The sequence below is a fragment of the Knufia obscura genome, assembly GCF_036327395.1.
Source record: "Knufia obscura strain CCFEE 5817 isolate CBS 148926 chromosome Unknown scaffold_10, whole genome shotgun sequence".
Taxonomy (NCBI): Eukaryota; Fungi; Ascomycota; class Eurotiomycetes; order Chaetothyriales; family Trichomeriaceae; genus Knufia; species Knufia obscura.
Genome location: NW_027042696.1, coordinates 930,621 through 952,615, shown reverse-complemented (window position 1 = coordinate 952,615; position 21,995 = coordinate 930,621). Strand labels below are relative to the sequence as shown.

Sequence of the window (21,995 nt, the reverse complement as noted above, 5' to 3'; positions counted from 1 at the left end):
TTTCAGGCCACCAAATCCAAGTCCAAGTCATCGCACTTAGCATCCGATACACTGCGCATTGCGCAAACACGAACCACGACTTGAACTCCTTCTGCTGAGGAGAATCCGAGAATCACCGACGACACCTAACGAACATATCTGACGGGTGCGACGTCGGCACCGCTGACAGAATCGCTCGTGCTCACATCGACCTGATCGAGCGCATTGAGATAGCAACACCGCAGTCATGAACGGCGCTGGTGAGTAAACCTTCTTTCTCTTCCTACAACAGCGATCTGCTGTAACACCTCAGCATACTCTTCCGCGACAATGGAGGATAGCCCTGAGCTCAACCTGCGTCCACACTCTCCCCAGCCAGCCAGCAGCGACCTCAACCTCGTCGGCAGACTAGCCCAATCACCCCCCAATCAACCTCCACAAAATCATGCTAACCCATCTCCCAGGCTGGTTCTTCCTAATCCTCTTCCTCATCCTCCTCGCCTGGACAATCTGGTTCGGCCTAAAACTCCAGCACAGCCGAAAACACAACGAACCCCTCAACTTCAAAAACTGGCACACCTACCTCCCCTTCAGCAAACCCACAACCTCAACCACGAATTACCCTACGCCTCGCTCTGCGGGACCCATCGAGTGGGTTAGAGACCAATTTGATAAGTTGAGGAACAAGAGGACGGCGAGGGGTGGGTATGAAGACTCACGTGGTGGTGGTGGTGCGGGTGGGGAGGGCGCGTATCAGAACCTCGCTGGTGGTGGTGGACGGGGAAGAGGTGGACGGGATCTAGATGACCCGTGGGATAGTCGTGTTGGCGGGCGCGATGAGGATCCATATGGACCTGGGCCGGGCGGGTATAATGAGGAGGCGGAGCTTGGTCTTGCGCCTACGCCTGGTGCGGGTATGGGTCACTCAAGGAATGAATCGGGTCCGTATGGTGCGGGAGGTGACTATCTGAGTGGGAGCACGAGTTACGGCGGTGGCGGGGCGAGTAGGGGACGGAGCGCGGAGAGGGATAGTGCGCATCTGGATCCGTTTAGTGATGCGAATCAGGCGGGGAGTTTGAGGAGTGTGAGTCCGAGGCCGGAGGGGATTGATACGAGTGGGGCTGGCGGCAGACCGCACTCACATAGGAAGATGGAGAGCTATGATGATGGGGGGAATACGAGTCCGATTAGTACGCGGAAGAGTGTCTTTCGGGAGGACATGAGTTGAGTTGGGACGGTGGGTCAAGGATTTGTGATAACGAGTTGAGGTTCTGGATACACAGCTTACGCGTGGGGGAAATGATGTCGGGTAAGGCTGAGGAGGAACATTATGTTTCGATGGGAGCTGTTGGATTGTGCAAATATGATATTGCTCCTGCTGAAACATGATCGGACGGAAAGTACAGCACGAATTTGGCAAGGATGCTAGCTACGATGGCGCATGATCATCCCGGGCACGCCTGGGATGGAGAGGCGCAAAGTGAGCGTTTCTCCTGTACATTGGATTTATATCGAGGTTTGAAACGAATATGTTCAGTTTCTGCTACACATTTCCACACTCACAGCATAATTGTCTGCGGTGCGTTCCCCAACCTCTCCGTAGTCTGATATGTCAGCGCAGCATTAACCATAATACTCCCGTTTCTCACTCCCTTCCACAACCTCGTCCACAGCAAACCCTTCACATCCGCAACCAACAGCCTCAAACCCAAACTGTACAGTTTCAAGTTCAACAATTCTGCAAACAATGCAACAAGACCCTCCTTCTGCCTCCCCGGATACGCTATAACCGCACACCTCCTCACCTCCTCCATCAACCTCGTCCCCTCATCCCACCAAACATATTCCCGCCCGTACCCCCCATGCACATGCCCAAAGACATGTAACGTCGGCTTCACCCTCCAGCACTCCTTCAGCTCATACTCACATCCCAACCCGCCATTCGCCGCAATATCACAATGCCATTTCGGCGGATTATGCGTAACCAGCACATCCACATCATCTGGTATCGTATTACTCCATGCGTCCACCCCCCTCTCATACTGAAACGCGAATTCCTTCCCTCCACACTTCGGTATTTGCGGCGCGCCGTAAATCTTGAGCTTGCGGTCCCCGGGGAATGTGAGTGTTACTTCCCCATGCTGCAGGTATATGATCTTGCCCCAGTCTAGCTTTCTTCCGTTTTTACCGCGTGAGGTGCGTGTGTCGTGGGGATTGCGAGAGCGCTCGTCGAGGTAGGAATCGTGGTTCCCTGCGATGACGAGAATGTAGCGGTAGCCGTCGCGGCTGCCGGGCCACGGCTTTTGGTGGGATTTTAGCCAGTCGAGGGTTTGTTGGATGCTATTTAGGGTGCCGGTGTTTGTTAGGTCGCCGGAGTGGATTAGGAGTTCGCCTGAGGGGGGGAGGCGCGGGTATTTGGAGTGTGTGTCGCTGATGCAGGTTATGGGGATGGGGAGCTGGGAGGGGGGTGGTTTGTAGGGTTGGCCGCGGAGGGAGAGGAGGAGGGTGTGGAGGGTGTTGAGGAGGGTGTAGAGGGGGTGGAAGAGGAGGAGGTAGAGGGTGGAAGGTGGTTGGAAGGGTGAGGTTGGAAGGGTGAGGAGGGGCATTGTTGCTGTCTGCGGTGTGGTAGGTCTTTGAACAGCTGCTGTTTTGAGAAGGAAACAGAAAGAATTGAGCTGCTGAAAAAAGGTGCAACGGCTTCACCGCGGATAGGGCAAGCGCAATGAAGAAATCACGTCGGCAGGTGCGAACGCATCGTCAGCATTTTAGGAGTCGCTCTTGCCTCATTGTGTACCTTCTCAAGATGTGTAAGCGAGTAGGCGTTCATTTGGTAGCTTTGGATGTACTGTAGCTGGTACTACATCTCAAGTTGCTGAACCACGGTTATCTGATCATGCAGGTACAGGTGGTTCGTGGTTCAAGAGCCGAATCACATAAGCTTTACACGGGCAAGATCCTCGCCCGGAACCTGGTTACGCCATGGCATGTTTTGGCGGCGGCACAAGCTGGAACTCTCGTCATCACTCTGCATGTCTCTGCCGATTGTATGGGCAGAAAGTTTGGAGAGCGCAAGGAAACAAGGAGAGATAGTTAGTGTTCGAGATGATGGACTGCGGTCGGAAATGATACAAGTACTCGACGTGTGCAAGTTTCCATCCTTGTTCTTTCCTGTCAAGTAGACGGCTGTCCGAGATGTGTTGATTGTTCCGTCAATCGATAGCTTTTTGGGCTATCGATATTGCGGTCGAAATGACAGAACACAGAAGTTGAACTATCAAGCTGCCCAGCAAGAGCCCCTCACGATATCCTCGACACAAGTGGTACTCACTCGAGGGAATACAGCAGAAGTCCACTTCGCAAAGGGTTCTCTTTGGTACGAAAGCACAATCTGAAGCGTTCCAAGGTCGGTGCTGGAGCGACAAGAGACAAGGAAGGCACATCCCGAACACGTCAAACATCCCACCTTCCATCCGATCAAGTTCGGCGTCTCCTGCCACCAAACCCGAAATTGACACGCCGCAGTGATACAATCGCTCGTCACCAGCAACTTTCAACCTTGCAAGCAAGCGTCCAGTTTACAATATAGCTGACATTTGTGAATACACGGCATCAGAAATTTATCGCAATATTGGTGTATCTGAAAGTTTGTTGATAACAGTCCCTGGGCTCGAGCTGCAACTAACTAGAGACAGACTATCGAACAATATCACAACTCTCGCTGTTTGAGGTTCTCGGGTCATCGTTAGGAGGGGTGAACTGACGAATCACACACTGAAAACTCTCACACGCCGTCGAATTCGACGCTTGACTTGGTTTGCACTTGGAGTGCGTCAAGCCGAACGGTCACCCATCCACATCCACACCCGTGATCGTGATTGTCCTCGACCGCATCTGATCAACATCATTCATACACCAACAACGGCAGTCGCTCTTGCCTTGTATACACCCAGTGCTCACGCAACTCATACTCTGTCAGTTTCAGATAGGACAGTCATAGCTGTTGCCGCACTAGTAGTGTCTGCGCCTTGACTACTCAGCATTATCAACAAACTGTCCCACCTCACCCGCCTCGTCACTTGGAAGTTGGCCGAGAATTATCCAATCGCCTGCGCCATCACCACCACGACACCAACCACTGCTGTCGGACTCACCTCACAATTTCATCCACTCAGATAAAACAACGATCCCCCTTCCTAGGTAGCGAAAAGACATTCGCGACGTCGGCAGCTACCCTTGCCATGATGAATGGCTCTGATATCAAAAAAGCCGTTAAGAACCAAGCACAAAAGGTAGCAACCACAGCAGCAATGGCTGCAAACACAAATAGCAGCAATGGTCAGAAGAAGCGCAGGAAGGGGGACAACCTCAAACCAATCATCACAACTGATGGGAATTCACAAAGCAATCAGGGTAGCCCCTCTCAAGTAGAGTAAGTCCCCTGTCACCCCACTGTCCACTCGTTGCGCGCATACATGTTGTCTCGATCTCTGACGTGCCATTGCCCGTTGCAGCATGCTGTCGCCTCTTCCACGCAAGAACCTCATGGCCAAAAGCTCACCACTTAGCAGATCTCCCGTATCCGAATCCTCAGAAGAAGATCCCGCAGAAACCACCGCCGACGAAGAAGATTCGGAAGATTACTGTAAGGGTGGTTATCATCCCGTACATGTTGGCGAGACATACAATAATGGAAAGTACGTCGTGGTACGGAAGCTGGGATGGGGCCACTTCTCCACCGTCTGGCTCTCAAGAGATACCGCAACTGGCAGACATGTCGCCTTGAAAGTTGTTAGATCTGCTGCACACTACACAGAGACCGCTATTGACGAGATCAAACTATTGAACAAAGTCGTGCAAGCAAACCCGAATCACCCAGGTCGAAGATACGTCGTCAGTTTGCTGGACTCGTTCGAACACAAAGGACCGAACGGCGTCCATGTGTGTATGGTCTTCGAAGTATTAGGAGAGAATTTGTTAGGGCTGATCAAGAGGTGGAACCATAGAGGTATCCCAATGCCTTTGGTCAAGCAGATCACAAAACAAGTGCTCCTTGGACTGGATTATCTGCACCGCGAATGCGGCATAATACACACAGATCTGAAACCAGAGAATGTCCTGATTGAGATCGGAGATGTGGAACAGATTGTGAAGACATTCGTCAAGGACGAGGACGACAAGCCGAAGGAAGACAACAGAAATGGCCGAAGACGACGTAGGACGTTGATCACCGGAAGCCAACCTCTACCTAGTCCTCTCAACGCAAGTTTCACCAACATAGACAAGATGCCACACATTCCAAGCAGCCTCAACCAGGTTGTCAATGAAAGCTCAACACCGCCTAAGCCAGCAGGAGAAGGCCTTTCGATGCTCGAACAGCTTCAAAAGAAATCGAAGGCCAACCAGGAGCAGAAAGAAGACGAAGAACAGAAGACGCGAGAGAAAACCACAGAACCCATCGAACAAGACCTTGCAGGTGTCAAACTTGATTCTTCGAGTCAGAAGCAATCGGAAGCCGAGAAAGTCGCCCAGGCGGCTCTGGAAGATAATGCGATAGGAGAACTGATTTCAGTCAAGATTGCCGATCTGGGCAATGCTTGCTGGGTTGGTCATCATTTCACGAACGACATCCAAACGAGGCAATACAGGTCACCTGAAGTTATCTTGGGCTCCAAGTGGGGTGCCAGCACGGATGTATGGTCTATGGCGGCGATGGTAAGCTCGGAAACTCCGTATACATTCTTCATGCTAATATGTATAGACCTTTGAGCTGATCACAGGAGACTACCTCTTTGACCCACAGTCCGGCACGAAGTACGGTAAGGACGACGACCATATTGCTCAAATCATCGAATTACTCGGTCCTTTCCCAAAATCATTATGTCTGTCAGGAAAGTGGTCTCAAGAGATATTCAACCGCAAGGGTGAGCTCCGGAACATTCATAGATTGCGTCACTGGGCTCTTCCAGACGTTTTGAAGGAGAAGTACCACTTTTCGCCAGAAGAAGCCACACGGATAGCCGGTTTCCTCATTCCGATGCTCGACCTCTTACCAGAAGGGCGTGCTAATGCTGGCGGTATGAGCAATCACGAATTTATGAAAGGCACGAAAGGCATGGAGAACATTACCCTCAACATACCCGTTGGCTCGAAAGGCGAAGGAATAGAAGGATGGGCTACAGAAGTCAAGAAGCGATAGGGTCCATGGCATTTCAGCCCTTTGATGTCAGAAAAGACGGGCTCTGCACGTTACGCTGATCCGCCCCACCAACGGCATCGTTCAGTTGAAGACGTCGACCTCTATGTGGCGGGCTACCTGCTTAACATTGGTCTCTTCGAGCCAACAAGTTTTGAGCATGATTTGGAGTTTCAGAAGGTGGCTATCTCCCTACAAGATTGTTGAAACGTAGATTGCAGGCGAAATTTGATGGCAGTTCCAGACAGCCTACACAGGCGATGAGTTACAAGACAGCCGCTGCTGACGCGAAGCGAGCTAGCAGTTAGATGTGAATATGATGAAGGAATCACGAATACATGTCAGCATACCTCTGGAAGCAAATGCATGGCTGTTGTAGAGCAATGAAGACTGCTTTGCACATGACAAGAGACCTTTCACGGGCGGTAAGGCATCAACTGTGTACGGCGCAACAGCAAGCCCTCAGACGCAGGTCATCCTGAACTTGAACTTCTTCCGTGGCCAATTGATGCCAGTCTTTCCTATCTCCTCCTCTTCATCCAAGAGCTTGCGACATGGCTGAGCGACCCGCCTGCCACCACGCCGACTAGCTCCATGTATCAAGCATACGCGCAGTTACAATTGTCTCGCAGGTCTTTGTTGATGCAACTATGTACATCCGCGATGCAAGACATATGTTCCGCGTCAGCTGCACATCCGCCATTGTTCTTCGAGAAGCGATTTGAAAGACAAAACATACGCTTGATCATGTTCTACACTGTCTTGAAGGCCAAGTCGCTTGCAAACTGACCATCATGCAGACTGCAGGCCGGATAGGAGCTCGATGGGTACAGCTCTTGCTGACCGGCCAGCCTTACCCGTAGGATGAGGACAAGCAACAATGACAGCCACAAAGAGCGATGTTTCTGCTCCTCCAGCTTGGTCTGTTGCAGCTGGCAAGGTGATTCGAGATACAAAAGATGACCTTCAGCATATTGTTCTTGGTTGTCCTGGCTTTGGCCTTCTTCTGGTTGTTCATTCTGCTGATATCAAGCTTAAGCTCAAAGAATCACGACAATGCCACAATAAGTGAACAACGAAGACTCCGACAATGACACACGCGGATACAACATACGTCAACAATCGATCTGTCACGGCTTGATCAAGACCATAGCCGCTGCGTAGGCTCAAAACCAAAGCTCATGCCACGAGCCGTTCGTGTTCCATCTTCCGATCACAGCACGTTGGTCACCGATCAGGTATTGGATTAGCCCAGCTCATCTCAAAAGCTAGAGCAGATCAATACTCCAAGACTCCACTAGATTGCCCAGAAACAAAAAGCATATCCTCTCCGCAAGCAGGAAGCAGGTCTTCCACCTCAAGGCCAGGAACCAAACCACCCACCAAGCAAAGGCAACTCAGCTCAAGATGTGCACCGTCAAGATCACGAGCTACACAAGTTGTCCACCATCCCACAACACTTCAATAGCGACATATGTCCACGAGCAAGCGATATACTGCTCGAATCAGCAGATCCAAGAAAAGAAGATAGCTGGAGTATGTCCGAAATGCAGTTCGAGGAAGGTTAATGGCGAGGCTAAGAGGCCTGAGAGGAAGGCACGATAAGCACGTGGGTGACCTTCTGCGAAGTGTGATGGGGTCGGCACGTATGGCGAGAAGTTTCTGCATGACAAGATTTTGGAAGATTTTGGATTGCAACCATCTACTGGCTTGAATTTTATACCTTTGTCAGCACCACACTCTCGTTTTTATCCGGTTTACCTTATCATCGTCCCTTTTCGTATGTACACCAAGGCATACCGCCTGACCATTCTATCTATCGTTACTAGTCAAGTACTCTACTTACCCGGCCGCTTACGTTGATAAATAGCTCTGGAGCACCTCGGAAGGGAGCGAAGTGGTAGCGGTAGGTAGACGATCGATTTGATTCTGAACATTGGTCGGTCGTCATGGCACATATCCAAGCCGCTGGACAGTCGACGATGTGATAGTGTATGCTTCACAAACATCACCCATGCTTAGATTGTCATTGTCAACAGGAGGGGCGGACTCCAAGACGGTGCATGCATCGAAGTGAGACGCCAGGAGGCCGGTGTATCTATGCCTCACACCTCACTTTGTGAGAATTGCGCGTGTTGATGACCCGTATCTAGAGTGATCTTACGACAAATCTGTACAATCTGCGGCTCGGGCTCGGGAGCAAGCTGGCTTGCCTGTGAGGACGCCTGGCCCTTTACTGCAGATCGCGCATGTGAAGTACTCGTCGAAGACCCTTTATTTCCCCCGAATTTGCTGCCTTGTAGCCTGAATGATCGCCATAGATCATCTCGTATGTGGTTAGTCTTCCCGATAAGATAACCATTTAGTTCTTCCCAAAATTTGTGGAAGTTCGAGGGCCGCAAACCTGCCACCGCCCACCACATCAACGCTTTCCTATACGCCACACCGACAACATGAAGACTACCTGGAAGGAGGTATGAATACTCTACTCGGATAAATCTGTCCCGGTGACTGACAATAGCTAGATCGCGCCTGTGCCGACGTCGCAAGAATTTATCGATATTGTCCTCAGTCGTACGCAGAGGCGACTACCCACACAAATCAGAGCAGGCTTCAAGATCTCGAGAATTAGAGCCTTTTACACGAGAAAGGTCAAGTACACAGCAGAGACCTTCGCCGAGAAATTCCAAGCAATCCTCGATGGCTTCCCACGACTCCAGGACATTCACCCGTTCCACAAAGATCTCATGAACACACTCTATGATGCGGACCATTTCAGAATAGCGCTTGGTACACTATCGACAGCGAAGAGGTTGATTGAGACAGTGTCAAGGGACTATGTTAGACTACTCAAGTATGCGCAATCACTATTCCAATGCAAGAACCTCAAGAAGGCTGCGCTGGGTCGCATGGCCACAATTTGCAGGAGACTGCGAGACCCGCTAGTCTACCTCGAACAAGTCAGACAGCATCTTGGTCGGTTACCGAGCATCGATCCGAACACGAGAACCCTCCTGATCTGTGGCTATCCGAATGTCGGCAAGTCGAGTTTCCTCAAGTCAATCACAAAAGCAGATGTTGATGTACAGCCATACGCCTTCACCACAAAATCGTTGTTCGTCGGTCACTTCGACTACAAATATCTGCGGTTCCAGGCCGTCGATACACCAGGAATTCTCGACCACCCATTAGAAGAGATGAACACAATCGAAATGCAGTCCATAACCGCAATTGCCCATCTGAGGTCAGCATGCCTGTATTTCATGGATCTATCTGAGCAGTGTGGCTACACGGTGGAAGCACAAATCAACCTCTTCAACTCAATAAGGCCGCTCTTTGCGAACAAGCTAGTCTTCCTTGTGATCAACAAGACAGACGTGACAAAGCCAGAAGATTTGGATGAAGAAACACAGAAACAGCTTTCCGATCTAGTGACGCAGAACTCGAACACAGAACTCCTGCAACTATCATGCATAACAAATGAAGGCGTCCAGATGGTCAAGAACACAGTCTGTGATCGTCTGATTGAAGAACGTGTAGCCAACAAGCTCAAGACTGGTGCTGCCGCTCAATCTGCAAGCTCAGATGCACCCACAGGACGACTGGGCGATCTCTTAGCACGGATTCACGTTGCACGACCTCTTGAAGGTTCGCACTCAGAAACATATATCCCTGAAGCAGTTCTGAACGGCACACACAAGAAGTACGACAGAAATGACCCGGACAGACCGAAGTTGGAGCGGGACATCGAAGAAGAAAATGGGGGTGCAGGTGTTTACAACGTTGATCTCAAGAAGTGGTACGATCTCACAGACAAAGACTGGAACCACGACAAAGTCCCCGAGTTCTTCAACGGCCGCAACGTAGCAGATTACGTCGATCCAGATATCGAGGAGAGACTTGCTGCACTTGAAGCCGAGGAGGAGCGACTCGAAGGCGAGGGATACTACGACGAGTCCGAGAGCATGGAAGACGAGGAGGACGCAGACATCCGAATGAAAGCCGACATGATCCGCGACAAGAGGAAGCTAATGATGAACGAGGCGAGAATGAAAAAGTCAATCAAGAATAAAGCACAAATACCCAGATCAAAGAAAGCCAGAACAACAACTCAAATGGCGGCCCACTTCAACAAGATCGGCCTCGACGCTGCTGCGCCCGTGGACCGGGCACGAGCGACATTCAGGAATGCACCAGCGGACAATAAATCTAATGCTGACTCAGCGATGGACATCGATACACCATCTGCACGGGCACGATCTGTGAGCAGAGCGCCGAAGACGAATAGGCTTACGGATGGTGTGACGAGGACGACTGCGACGGGTGTGACTGATCTGGTGGCGAAGGAGAAGGCGAATCGCATGGCGAAGTTGAGTCAGAGGAAGATGAATCGGATGGCGAGGCAGGGTGAGGCTGATAGGCATGAGAGTGCGGCGTTGCCGAAGCATTTGCTTGCGGGGAAGAGGGGGATGGGGACTTCGAGGAGTCGGTAGGGAATGGTGTGGATGTGTGCGGTTTGTGGTCGCTCTTTAAGGAGCATCTATGGGTTGTTTGATGTGGGTTATATGTTGGTGTATGGCGCATGGTCAATGCTATGGAAACTCGGTCATGGCGTTCGCAGGGAACGATCGACAATATCGTAGGTATAGATACCCATACAGTGTGAAGAAAAAGCATTGATATCAACCTACCTCAAATCAGCTACAAAAGGCTTTATTGTGATTCTTCACGAAGCGTAGCTATGCATAATTTGCGATCTCCTCTTGAAGTCTGACTCGTGCCTTCCCAACCACGGCACACGGTCCGCAAGCTCTTGCCAACCTACATACACGATACATCTGCCACCCACACATACTCATGATTTTCAATCGACACGAAGTGACTACATCTATGATTACGTAGCAGTCGTTGCAGGTTCGGTGCACGGTTTCCACAGGCTGAGCGCTGTTCGCTTCGGCGTTGTAGCAGGATCGAGCGAGTTTAGATCTATGTATGTTGCACCTGTGCTAAGGGTGTGCTGTTCTCAGACTTGGAGTGGTTAACCCGCAGTGCCTCCACTGTCATGAGAGGCACAGCGGGCGGCACATCGATTCCGCAGTCGTGTATGCATCTGGGAGGCCGATGGTTTACTGAAGTGCGGCGTGCGCGGGCAGATACTCGTGGCCGATATACTTCACTTTTATGCAATGAGCTTATTCTTGATTATTCGCAGCTCTCTTTCGCCGAGGGGAAGATGACGATGATTTGAATTGCATGAACTTGCGAAGCGATCTGGTGAGATTGGGAGGATGGTGCGTCGGTGCTTCAGTCTTTGAGACTGACAGCAACGTGCCTCGTGATTCGGGATACTGGCGTTCGATTCGGACTGTCACCGCTTCTGTCGGTGTTGCCTAGGTCGCTAGAGTGCCTGTTAGTAGACTGCGGTGGAACTTGATCAACTCTTTCACACAGTTGCTGACGTTGTAATATCAGCTTGGTATAATATATTTGGTCGGCTGCTGAAAATTTAATGATGTTGCTAAGGTTCCAAGAGTATGCAAGACCAATCGGTGGTTTGAAGCATTGATTCCTCGCAGAGTGGACACGAGGATTGAGAACACTGCACGGTGATAGGGACATACTCCTTACATACTATGTATGGTTCACTGCCTAAAGAGATCGACAAGAACCGCTTCTCTTAAAGCGTCGCGTGCAGCAGCCTCGAACCGCCAACTCATCAAGTAGGCGGTGTCCCGTCCGGAACATACATGCACATTAGGGCCATCACATCCCAGTCCTTATCCCAGGTTATCGTCGCCTTGTCGGATGCTCGTGTGGGCAGAGTCCTTCTTAGACCCTCGGCTTCGTAGTCGAAGCTTCCGTCCTCGTTCGTCTTCACGTGGCAGTCGCCGTCCTCGTACATCCAGCACCAGACGTTTGATGGACCGTTGATCTGTACTTAGTTAGCATGGCGCAAACAGTGTGCTGGGAATGGGCAATGAAGGCTCTCGACTTACGCTAACAGTACTCTTCTTGTCGGTATACTTTCTGTAAAAGTCCTCGCCAACCTGGTATCTCGCGGCGATGCAGACGCTGTCGAAGGGCTGCCGTTCGAAGCACTCGGCGTCTTTGGCTGCGGATTTGCAACAGCGGATTGTGGTGCCTGTTATGTCGCCGGGACTTGCGAGAGCGGGTATCGCGCTGGTGGCGAGGAGGAAGGCGACCGTTCTAAACTGGTTGAGAGACATTATTGTGGTTATTCGTGGCATGGTTGGATCTGGAGGTGCATGGACAGACGCATCTTTTTTCAAGTCATTCGAGAGGTGAGAAAATGTATTCTTGGACAAAGCGGCTGTGACGATGCGGACGACAAAGAGTCTGGCTGTATGCGATTTAAGGGCTGGTTGGGTCTGGACGTGTTGTGCGCGGACAAAGCCTAGGGTGGAACTTCGACGTCTGAAACCATCATACTGACAACCTGCTCTCGTGAGTTAATGAGGACGACGGTATGGTAAGGGCTCGACGGTACCCGGTTTTGAGCTTCGTCTCATTTGCTAGAGTGTGCCTACCATCGAAACAGGTTCATTGACTTGATTGCCTTCTCAAGGGCCACAAGATAGAGGTACGACCATCTGTCGAGCGTCGTGTCTGAGTTTGCAGACTTCGGTGATTCTAGAAAAACCGTGACTGTAGGCCAAAGCAGCGAGAAGGCACATTATGACATGTACCGCACGCACGAGTCCTCGGCTCTCGAAGAGGCGACAGTCAACGTGCCGCAAGAGTGAGAAGACTGTAAGGCTTCCTTTCTCGGAACACGCCGTCTTTCCGAAGTGCTACTTCAGTGCTTTGGGACTCTCTGCTGGTCCGTGATGTTCCTATACTAGCAAACTGCCTTATCAGGCAATATGCTCTGGAAGTCCTTCTCGGCCAATCACTGGCTCCAAAATCCGTCGGCTTCGCCGCCCAGTCGTGCCAGGTTGAGCACAAGGCCTCTTTCGGCTTAGCGCTGACGGCCTGTTGCTCCTCAACAGGTCGTTCACTTGGTGCGCCTTTCGAAATCTCGCGAAGAGAGGACCAGCCGTTTCCGGTGTGCTTCCAGGCAGCATCGATAAACGTGGGTTGGCAATGCTATATAGTCATAGAGTGTTCCATGCAAATTAGAAACTTCTTTGTCTGAACAAGAATCATATCTTCAGTATCGAGAACATTGCAGCTTCACAGCATAATATCAGCCACACCTCTGCACCAAAGACACCCTGCAACAACCGTCAGCACAACATGGCACCTCGAGAGATCAGCATCGGCTTTCTCCTCATTCCACTCCAGGCTCTCGACATGGTTGGTCCAATGGACGCCCTTGTCAACATTGACTACGAGTTGATCTCGATGTACTTCTCCACAGAAAAAGCGGAGGAGCTGTCTGCACCAAAGATCACGTTCCACCACATTGGACCTACCATGGAACCTGTCGTGACCACGGGCAACCTGCACGTCCAGCCCACTACCACAATCAAGGATTGTCCAAAGCTCGATTATCTCCTCATCGGGGGTCCAGCGCCAGATTACTTTATGAACGTCCCCGAAGAGATGAAAGACTTTATGCGTGAAAGAAGCAAAGAGGTGAAGAGCATCTTCACGACTTGCACGGGCGGATGTGTCCTTGCGTCGACCGGTCTTCTGGATGACCTGGAGGTAACCACAAACCACATGTGTATCAAGCCATTTGGTGAGCAGGTTGCACCAAAGGTGAAGTGGAACAATCAGAAGCACTGGGTCATCAGTGGCAACGGCAAATACTGGACGGCTGCTGGTGCAATTGCGGGCATGGATATGATGGCGGAATGGATTAGGCGAGAGTTCGGTCAGGATCTGCTATACATTAGTACTATGGCGTTGGAGTGGCAGCCGAGGGATGTTGACGGAAAGCCTATGACATGTATGAATGGACGGATGGAGGTTGTTGAGGTCTAGGCAGGCCTCGAGGACGTATGGGAGAGTGTAACCGTTTGTGCATGCGACCTGTATTGTAAGTTTACGGACGGGGTACTCCAGCGGATTGTCGCAGAGTGAGACCTCTCTTTCTTCTCAATGCATCGTCGAAAGCCTCCATGGTCTCTCCATCATTAAAGTTTTGCAAATGAGTTGCACTATTGGCCTGCCGTCTATGCATTCTCAGTGGTAAGCTTGTTTGTCTCAATGTACCATGTGCTCCCATCCCGGTTCTTGTGAGTCGAGCCATGTCGCAAATGGTCCATCAGCAGTTGTAGAGTTGGTCGCAGAAGGGCATCTGCCTTTGGGCGCTGCAAGTACAGGACGTCCACATCATACCAGATGTGGTTCAGGTAGGCCTAATGTTCAAAGCAGTTCTGAGGAAGGAGGAACCGCAGCTTCCGCGTTAGGTAATGTGTAGTCACGTGCATTTTTGTACCTGCCGTCTGCAAATCACCGCAGCTCGATTCCTGCTTGACGTCGTGATCTGGAAATCAGCGTTCGCCCAGCAACCACATATACCAACGTACAAGATGTTGAGACCGACGGCAATATTGCGCACAGTATGCTATAGCTCTAGACAATATCGTTGTGCAAGCTGACAAGGGGTACAGGCGCGATCAGGTGGATCGGGTGCAGGACGAACTCCCCTTCAGACCTACGCTCCTCAACCAACCTACAACACCTACATCTCTCCTTTCGGTCCGAAGTACGTTGCAAATATCCCCAAACACCATTTGCCAACCCATTCGAGCTCAACGACAGAAGCACCGACGTATCGAAATGACCACTAACATTCATCTCTACAGAACAAAGCACATCCCTAACTTCATGGGCCTCTCCCCTCGAAGAGCATACACCTACGGGACAATCGGCGCTGGTTTCGGTATTGCGACTGCAACATTCGCCCTGTTCTTCTTCGGCGAAGTGCCGAAGGTCAGGAATGATATTCTGAGCAAGCTGCCGTTTATTGGAGAGTACTATGTTAGGGAAATTCCCCCGGAGGACAACCCATTCTAAACAGGCCGACTTGGACAAGAAGGAAGCGTCAATGTGTATATTGCGTGTGTTCATAGAGCTGCAGACGAGAATGGCATGAATTTGAAAGAGCAGCCGACCGGCAACGTTTCTTGTACTGCGGTTCTGGCGTAAGCAGATTGCGCTGGAACCAGATTTTGCGCATACTATCTCGGAACCAACTGGTCAGCGCAGTGTCTGAAGTACTAATGTACATTATATACAGGCGAAGAAGCATATTCTAACACGACGTTGTCATCACGATGCCTCCTACTCTGCTGTGGCGATACCACTGCACAGAAAGGAAGCAATTCAGGCAAAGGACAAAATGGAACTGGAATGCCCAGGACTCATGCCTGATGGGGGAGTGCACATCGAGCTCCCGGAGCTGTATGGCTTTCCGTATATGGGAGACGGTCAGGCAAATTCTGCAACCGCGAGCGAGCACTTCATCTGCCAGGAGATGACCAGAAACCTAGTCTTCCTTGCTGGGCCATTCAAGAAGCGTGCCCAAACAATGCTCTTCATTGCTGGCATGTTTCTATTGATTCTACAAGCTGCTATAAGAGTCCATCAATACCTTTGTGGCGAATACAGGCCGAGCTTTTATATTATGGCAATTCCTATTGCTCGTTCTCCAGCATCACTCTACCCACGGCGGATACAGTCTATTCAGCTACCATGTCAGCCAACAATCCCAGCTACAGCCGTCAGGAATCTGACAATCCGAACATCAGCACACACACCAAGAACCTGGTCCTTGACGCCGGCCTCCCTGACGATATCTTTCGGCCATTTTACCAGCAAGCTGTCTGCGACGCCACTTGGGCCAATTATCCTGGCGGTGTTCCTCCACTCAACAAGATAGTTTTCCAAAACGTGATCAACGAACTTCTACAACGTCCTCATGAGCAAGTCCCACACGACGCTGGACAACCAGCACTGATGGCTATGCTTGGCGAACTCGGTTATCAGCTAGGCTACCGCATTCGCACAGTGGCGTTGGCTCCTGTAGGCGCTCATCCCGCAGATCCTGAGATCCTCAAAGCAGCAGATGTAGAAGAAGAGTATCCGCACAAAGACATCATCGAACAGCTCACAGACGTTGAGCAATCACCACTTGCTATCTGGCACCCTCCTTACGAGAACAATGCACGACCCGGCCACTATTGGTTCTGTGTCATTCCAGGTTGCAAGATCAAAGCGGCTCGACAGGGTATTCCAGGTCTTAACAGCATCTGAAGAAGGATCATAGATTTGTCGACGAGGAGATCGACCCATTACTGTACGCCGCAGATGGTGTCGGGGCGAGAAACTGTTCGGTCCATCCTCTGAGGCAGCAATCAGGAGCATGGGTAATCATCGCAAGTTCCGGAAGAGTAACGGAAGTCTGTGCCAAAGGATGTCATGTGCCAACGACAACAATCAAGGCGATCAAGGTGTGCAGAAAGGTCAGAGAACATCAGGCAGTCTTGGTAATACTCTACCACGCGTCCCTGAAGAAGCAAGAAAGAATGAGACGGATAACGCCATGGACACCAACTAGTATGGTTGGAAATTTGGTGAAGCGTATGAAGACTTTTACCCTGTTGATCGATCCCTTCAAGTGAGCATCTGAATGTTCGCCGCGGTTACGCACTCTTTGCAAAATCATTGTTCTTACTGTTTGCGGATCGGTGCTGTTACTGCACGGTCATGATCTATCATCTTGCAACAAAGCACGCTACTTAAGCACGAACCGCAATCAGTTCTACAGCTGAAATACTTGCAAGCTTTGCCTCTTGAATCACTTTATCCTACAAGGAAAAACTTGTAGTTTTACAACACTGTTCCTTCATTTCTTGCACGTCGGCAAACCAGGCTTTCTGTTCCACTTTACACACCCTTCTTTCGAGCTGTGCCGCAACGCGAGGCAGACCACGATGGCTACCTGGCGCGATATCCCAGCAGAAATCAAGCAAATGATCTTTCAACTGGTCTGCACCTCCGACAGCATCGTCTACAGGCCAAAAGACCGCAGACTCAACCGCGATGAACGATATGACGATGACCAGCACTTCTACGATGTGCTCCTTGTGTCCAAAACTTTCATCACACCTACCGAGTTCGCCTCTGCAGCTCTACTGACTGCAAAGCTCAAACTGAAAAGCGCCAATGAGCTCACTCGTCTTTGCAAAGAAGTCAGCCCGGCGTTCAAGTCGTGCATCCGTCGCATCAACCTCCAACGTGAAGTGCATCATCCTTCGCGATCGGCTAACCGTTCCCTGCCCCGAGATTCCTTCGAATCGTTGAGCAAAATCGAGAAGACCTTGTCGGTGCACCTGCCCAACCTGCGGCAGATCTTCATCACTTGGCCGGACTACTGCGCGAACATTGGCCACCACCATCCGACCGTAAACAGGACGCCGCCATCAGACACTCACCATGAAGATATGCTTCGATATGCATGTGTGAACGCCCAAGAATTAGACTCAGATCAGACCGAGCTAGCGAGACCCACTGACTTCACAATCGGCGTCCCCCACCAATCCCACAACAACGCCCTGCCTTACGTCGCCGCTTCATTCCTCGCGGATCGCAAGACTGCACTGAAAACCTACACATGGACGCGTCCGATCCCAGCACTTCGTCGTCTGATCCTCTTCGCAGAGAAGCAGGACATCGAAGTCATCCTCAACATCACACTATGCATCACGAATGCATCTCCCGATCACTTCTACGTCTACGATAGACAGGGCAATAAAGTCGATCCAGATCCCTGCTGGTCGAGTCGGCAACATTATGTCCCACGCGTCAGTCATCGTGGCGCTCCACCGACGCCAGGTAGTTGGCATTGGATCATGCACTCGCCGGCACAGATGAGTACGAGGGACTGGATGTTGAGGTGTACGGTTGGTGATGATGAGTTTGCGTTTCATCAGAAATTGGCGTATGATATGATTCAGGCGCCGGCTGGGAAGGCTTTTGTGCAGTGCGAGGAGCAGATGAAGGTGCTGAGGTACGACCAGGACGTGAAACCGTATGGTTCGTTTTGAGGTGGTGGTTTGGCTTCTACAGCAGAAGCGGCCGGATGATTGGCCGTAGCCGTGCCAAGAGTCATTATCTTGCGCAATCAGGCAGCTGGATACTACCTAGGTATCAGTAGGGAGCCCCCTCCAAGATATCATAAGTATTGTCTTTCCGTCCAAATCGAATACGCTCTTCCTTATCGCATCTATATCAACATGCCCCAGTTCCAAGATTAGCCGCCAGAAGTTCACGAACTGATCAACCAATACTTATTTGAAGACGATACCTTCGCAACTGAGCACCTAAACTTGAAGAATTCCACGGATACCTCGAGATACTGGCAAGGATTGGGTTGGAAGGTCTACTGGGAGCAGTATTATCTCGACCCTAAGGAGCTCTGTTGGACGAAGCACAAGGAGAAGTGGGGGCAGTGGTGGAAGCCTGTTTTAGGAGCCCGTCTGTGACGTGTCACCTGAGAATGAAAGATGCAGAGCGGCTGGAGCAGCTTTGTGGATTGATGTGCTGTGACTTACTGAGGGTCATTTCAGCGTCTGGTAAAGGCAAGCGTGAAAAAGGAAGTCAAAGCTTGAGGCATGAGCTTCTTGATCTGGAGCACCCGCCGGAAGGACGCCTGCCTCCTACCAATGTCCATCGTCGAAAGTTGTATCATAGTCATCGAGGCTCAATCCGATCGGCCCGAGCACAATTACAGCCAGCAGTCCTAGTGGGTATGAGAAAACTGTCTACTGTCAACGATATGTTGTGAGATTCAAAGCCTCGGTACAGGTGCCTCAGTACATTCTGATCGAGAAGAAGTAAAGGCTTCGACTCGGTGGCCGCTGCCAGCACGTGATGACTGATGATATTCACTCGGATCATTCTTCTCCACCATCGTTCTTACCTCGCATCATATCACTGCACAACCTGCCTGCGCTCAGGTCGTGCGGCAAATACAAAATTGCTCGGTCTCTGGGTAAGTGGCACAGACAGTAGTTGGCTGTCGACTAAGTTGACAAATTCAGACTCTAGTCGATTATGGCTGTCCTCACAGATCTTCCCACAGAAATCCACCGTCAAGTGGTGCAAGAAATGCTCGCCAACCTCGAACGATACTGGGCATCTGATCTAGTTCATCTCGTTGGGATTTCGCCATATTGAAGAGAACTCGTTGTTGACATCGTTGGAAAACGTATCGGGGAGTTATGGACGGCCGCAGAGAACAAAACCATCGGGGAACAAGAGAGAAAGGGCGCACCACTGTTCGTTGCAGCTGGAGACTATCGGACCTATCGTCGAATGGTCAAAAAGGAACGGAAAGCACACATCTCTGGATCGAAGCGCTTGAGGAGGCTTGAGCGGGTGCAGGAGTGTGCTGCTCGCTGGTTGTTCTGAGTGGTGAAATTACGAGCATGTCATTGAGTTTTGGGACGATGGAGCAAGCATTGAGCATAGCATCAGGTGCACGACTGGATCGATGAGGCAGGCACGAAGAGCAAATGGCAGTTAGGTGGTCCTGCCTCGAATGCAAATATGTATCAAAACCAGGACTTGCTTGCTGATCTACGACTTCTATACCCATGTTCCTTGTAACGTTACTCTTACCGGCCGTCGCATGCAGGTGGGTGTCCACCCACGAAGTAGCAGTGGGCCATACTCGCTCCTACATTTCAGTCAACCTACTGCACGTATACGCGCTCTGAATCGAAGTTTGATGATGGCACACCTCTCGCAACTCCCGATCGAGCTTCAGCATTCAATTGTCCGATATCTCACCCACATGAGTGATCGAGACACGATGGCCGAGACCCTCCGCCGTCTCGCATACGTATCACAGCACTGGCACAACATCGTCCTTGACACAATTCACATCCGCTTGCGCCAGCTCGATCGGTTGAAGAAATCTGTGGATCGGAAGAACAGGAGCAAAAGGGAGAAAAGATGGCTGCGACGACAGATCAGGAGGCTGGAGATGACCACCGTATCTCTGATTAAGAGAAGGCAAAATTTCAGTTAACGAGGATGACGTGCTATTGCCGGCGTCCGTCACCATACGATCATCAAGGTCAGGACTGTGAAGTGTGGAGCATATCTCACAGTGAAGGTGTAGGTCAAAATTCATGCAAGCATGACGCCTACAACACTATTCCCTACGACTTCGTAACTATCCTTAGCCTACCAAAGACTCGCTCATGACGAATGGCATATCGTCTTACACTCATACCGGAAGCAGGAGAATCGACGAAGACATTCTAGGTGGGGTTTGAGGCCCACTTCTGACGAAAATCGCTCAATCCAGCACAGCATGGCACGCCTGGCCGACCTCTCTCACGAAACGCATCGGCGAATCGTGAGGATGCTACTTCCAGATACAGACGAGAAAGACAAGGAACGAACAAAAGCCATCTCGAACCTCTCCAAAGCATCCATCTACTGGGGCACGGTGGTTATCGAGGCGATGCGAGGGCAGAAGAAAGAGCTCGAGTAGATCAAGACGAGCATACATCCCAAGGACAGTAGCCGCAAAGAGTTGAGGAGAATGGTTCGCAAGATGCTGTTCAGGCTTGGACGGCTGGAGCGGAATGTAGTTGAGATCAGAGTTGCACAACTTTCTGCACAGCAGTTATTGCGGGAGCTTAAGCCGTTGGCAGCGGGGCTGAAGAGACGCACGAACATATTGGCTTGATTAGCTCATTCCCAACACTGAGACTGGGATTGAGATTGAGACGTAGGATGAGTATGACCTGAATTTGGCGGCAAGAGAGGTGATTGTCAGTGATATGCGATTCACGTTACACTTTCCTTCACAATTCACCAAAGTGTTCCTTCGGCTTGTCGTATTTCAGAGGCGTCGCAAGTCGCGATCAGAGCTGTTGAATGGGTAAGCTTAGTGAAAGATGCGTCCATCCATCTGGAGTAAAGACAGTCCAATGCACTTATTTCAGGCATTCGGCCTACATTTGCTTATCTGCAATTGTAACCTGACTACATTGGTACGATCTGGATCTCTAAATAGACTGATCACACACTTCCACACCAGAAAGCTTTTCTTACTCCGGTCTCCCAAGAGGTCACCGATCACTACAGATCACCATGGCACAACTGATGAACCTTCCGACAGAAATCCAGCTTCAAGTTGCTGCCTGCATACTCTCAAGCGACGACAACGATTGGCAACTAAGACACATGCTCAACTTTGCTGCAGCCTCGAGCGACTGCAAGGTTATTGTACTTGCGTCCATCGACCAATGACTCGCGGAGTTGGAACGAAAGAAAAGCACATGGGTCGGCAAGAAGTATGGACACCACCCGCGCTGGAGGATCAATACTAGAATGAATATGGCTAGATGGTACAAAGCGCGAGTTGAGGAAGGACGAATCCTGGTGGCGCCGTGGAGCGACGAGCTGACGGACTATGGGATGCTCTTGAGGCAGTTGTCGGACGGTCAGTGATACTTTCCGGCACTATGGCGCTGGTGGAGGTTTCGAACATGTGTGTTTGATTGTTCAAATAGCGAAGACTGTTGGCGATCAGTGCGCTCATCACCAATAACCCTATATCTTTCAAGCTCAACTGTTTTTGGCACCGCACAATACCTTGACGTCCAATCGAAGACCACGATTTCTTTGGTAAGTCTACAGGCCTCCTCAACGACTATTACTGATGACTCCAGCACGCAATGGCAAAACTCGAAGACCTTCCAGCTGAGATCATACTCCAAATCGCCCACTACCTGTTTCCTCCAGATGAACGCATCTCTGGCTATACTGAGAACCTGGCCGCGAGACTCGCACATGCATCGGTTCCTTTCGAGCATGCCGTACTTGACAT

General features: G+C 50.8%; 9 protein-coding genes across 9 annotated transcripts; 7 read left to right on the top strand and 2 right to left on the bottom strand.

Annotated features, from left to right (window-relative positions):
* Positions 1-226: 226 nt before the first annotated feature.
* PMZ80_008180 (uncharacterized protein) lies at positions 227-1,207 on the top strand (the record flags this gene model as incomplete). The annotated part of the gene is made up of 2 exons (XM_064876581.1): positions 227-239; positions 444-1,207. The coding sequence occupies 2 exons, from the start codon at positions 227-229 to the stop codon at positions 1,205-1,207; spliced, it is 777 nt and encodes a 258-aa protein (XP_064727888.1).
* Positions 1,208-1,538: 331 nt separating this feature from the next.
* On the bottom strand, positions 1,539-2,585 carry PMZ80_008179 (uncharacterized protein; the record flags this gene model as incomplete). Its single annotated transcript, XM_064876580.1, has 1 exon — positions 1,539-2,585. One exon carries the CDS (start codon positions 2,583-2,585, stop codon positions 1,539-1,541), a length of 1,047 nt encoding a protein of 348 aa, XP_064727887.1.
* Positions 2,586-4,220: 1,635 nt separating this feature from the next.
* SKY1 (serine/threonine protein kinase, CMGC) lies at positions 4,221-6,175 on the top strand (the record flags this gene model as incomplete). The annotated part of the gene is made up of 3 exons (XM_064876579.1): positions 4,221-4,408; positions 4,491-5,691; positions 5,738-6,175. 3 exons carry the CDS (start codon positions 4,221-4,223, stop codon positions 6,173-6,175), a joined length of 1,827 nt encoding a protein of 608 aa, XP_064727886.1.
* Positions 6,176-8,625: 2,450 nt separating this feature from the next.
* On the top strand, positions 8,626-10,665 carry NOG1 (Nucleolar GTP-binding protein 1; the record flags this gene model as incomplete). The annotated part of the gene is made up of 2 exons (XM_064876578.1): positions 8,626-8,646; positions 8,698-10,665. 2 exons carry the CDS (start codon positions 8,626-8,628, stop codon positions 10,663-10,665), a joined length of 1,989 nt encoding a protein of 662 aa, XP_064727885.1.
* Positions 10,666-11,888: 1,223 nt separating this feature from the next.
* On the bottom strand, positions 11,889-12,399 carry PMZ80_008176 (uncharacterized protein; the record flags this gene model as incomplete). The annotated part of the gene is made up of 2 exons (XM_064876577.1): positions 11,889-12,104; positions 12,169-12,399. 2 exons carry the CDS (start codon positions 12,397-12,399, stop codon positions 11,889-11,891), a joined length of 447 nt encoding a protein of 148 aa, XP_064727884.1.
* A 1,030-nt stretch (positions 12,400-13,429) lies between these two features.
* PMZ80_008175 (uncharacterized protein) lies at positions 13,430-14,122 on the top strand (the record flags this gene model as incomplete). The annotated part of the gene is made up of 1 exon (XM_064876576.1): positions 13,430-14,122. One exon carries the CDS (start codon positions 13,430-13,432, stop codon positions 14,120-14,122), a length of 693 nt encoding a protein of 230 aa, XP_064727883.1.
* A 551-nt stretch (positions 14,123-14,673) lies between these two features.
* PMZ80_008174 (uncharacterized protein) lies at positions 14,674-15,160 on the top strand (the record flags this gene model as incomplete). The annotated part of the gene is made up of 3 exons (XM_064876575.1): positions 14,674-14,703; positions 14,755-14,849; positions 14,950-15,160. 3 exons carry the CDS (start codon positions 14,674-14,676, stop codon positions 15,158-15,160), a joined length of 336 nt encoding a protein of 111 aa, XP_064727882.1.
* A 678-nt stretch (positions 15,161-15,838) lies between these two features.
* Positions 15,839-16,399, top strand: PMZ80_008173 (uncharacterized protein; the record flags this gene model as incomplete). Its single annotated transcript, XM_064876574.1, has 1 exon — positions 15,839-16,399. One exon carries the CDS (start codon positions 15,839-15,841, stop codon positions 16,397-16,399), a length of 561 nt encoding a protein of 186 aa, XP_064727881.1.
* A 680-nt stretch (positions 16,400-17,079) lies between these two features.
* On the top strand, positions 17,080-18,192 carry PMZ80_008172 (uncharacterized protein; the record flags this gene model as incomplete). Its single annotated transcript, XM_064876573.1, has 1 exon — positions 17,080-18,192. One exon carries the CDS (start codon positions 17,080-17,082, stop codon positions 18,190-18,192), a length of 1,113 nt encoding a protein of 370 aa, XP_064727880.1.
* Positions 18,193-21,995: the final 3,803 nt, after the last annotated feature.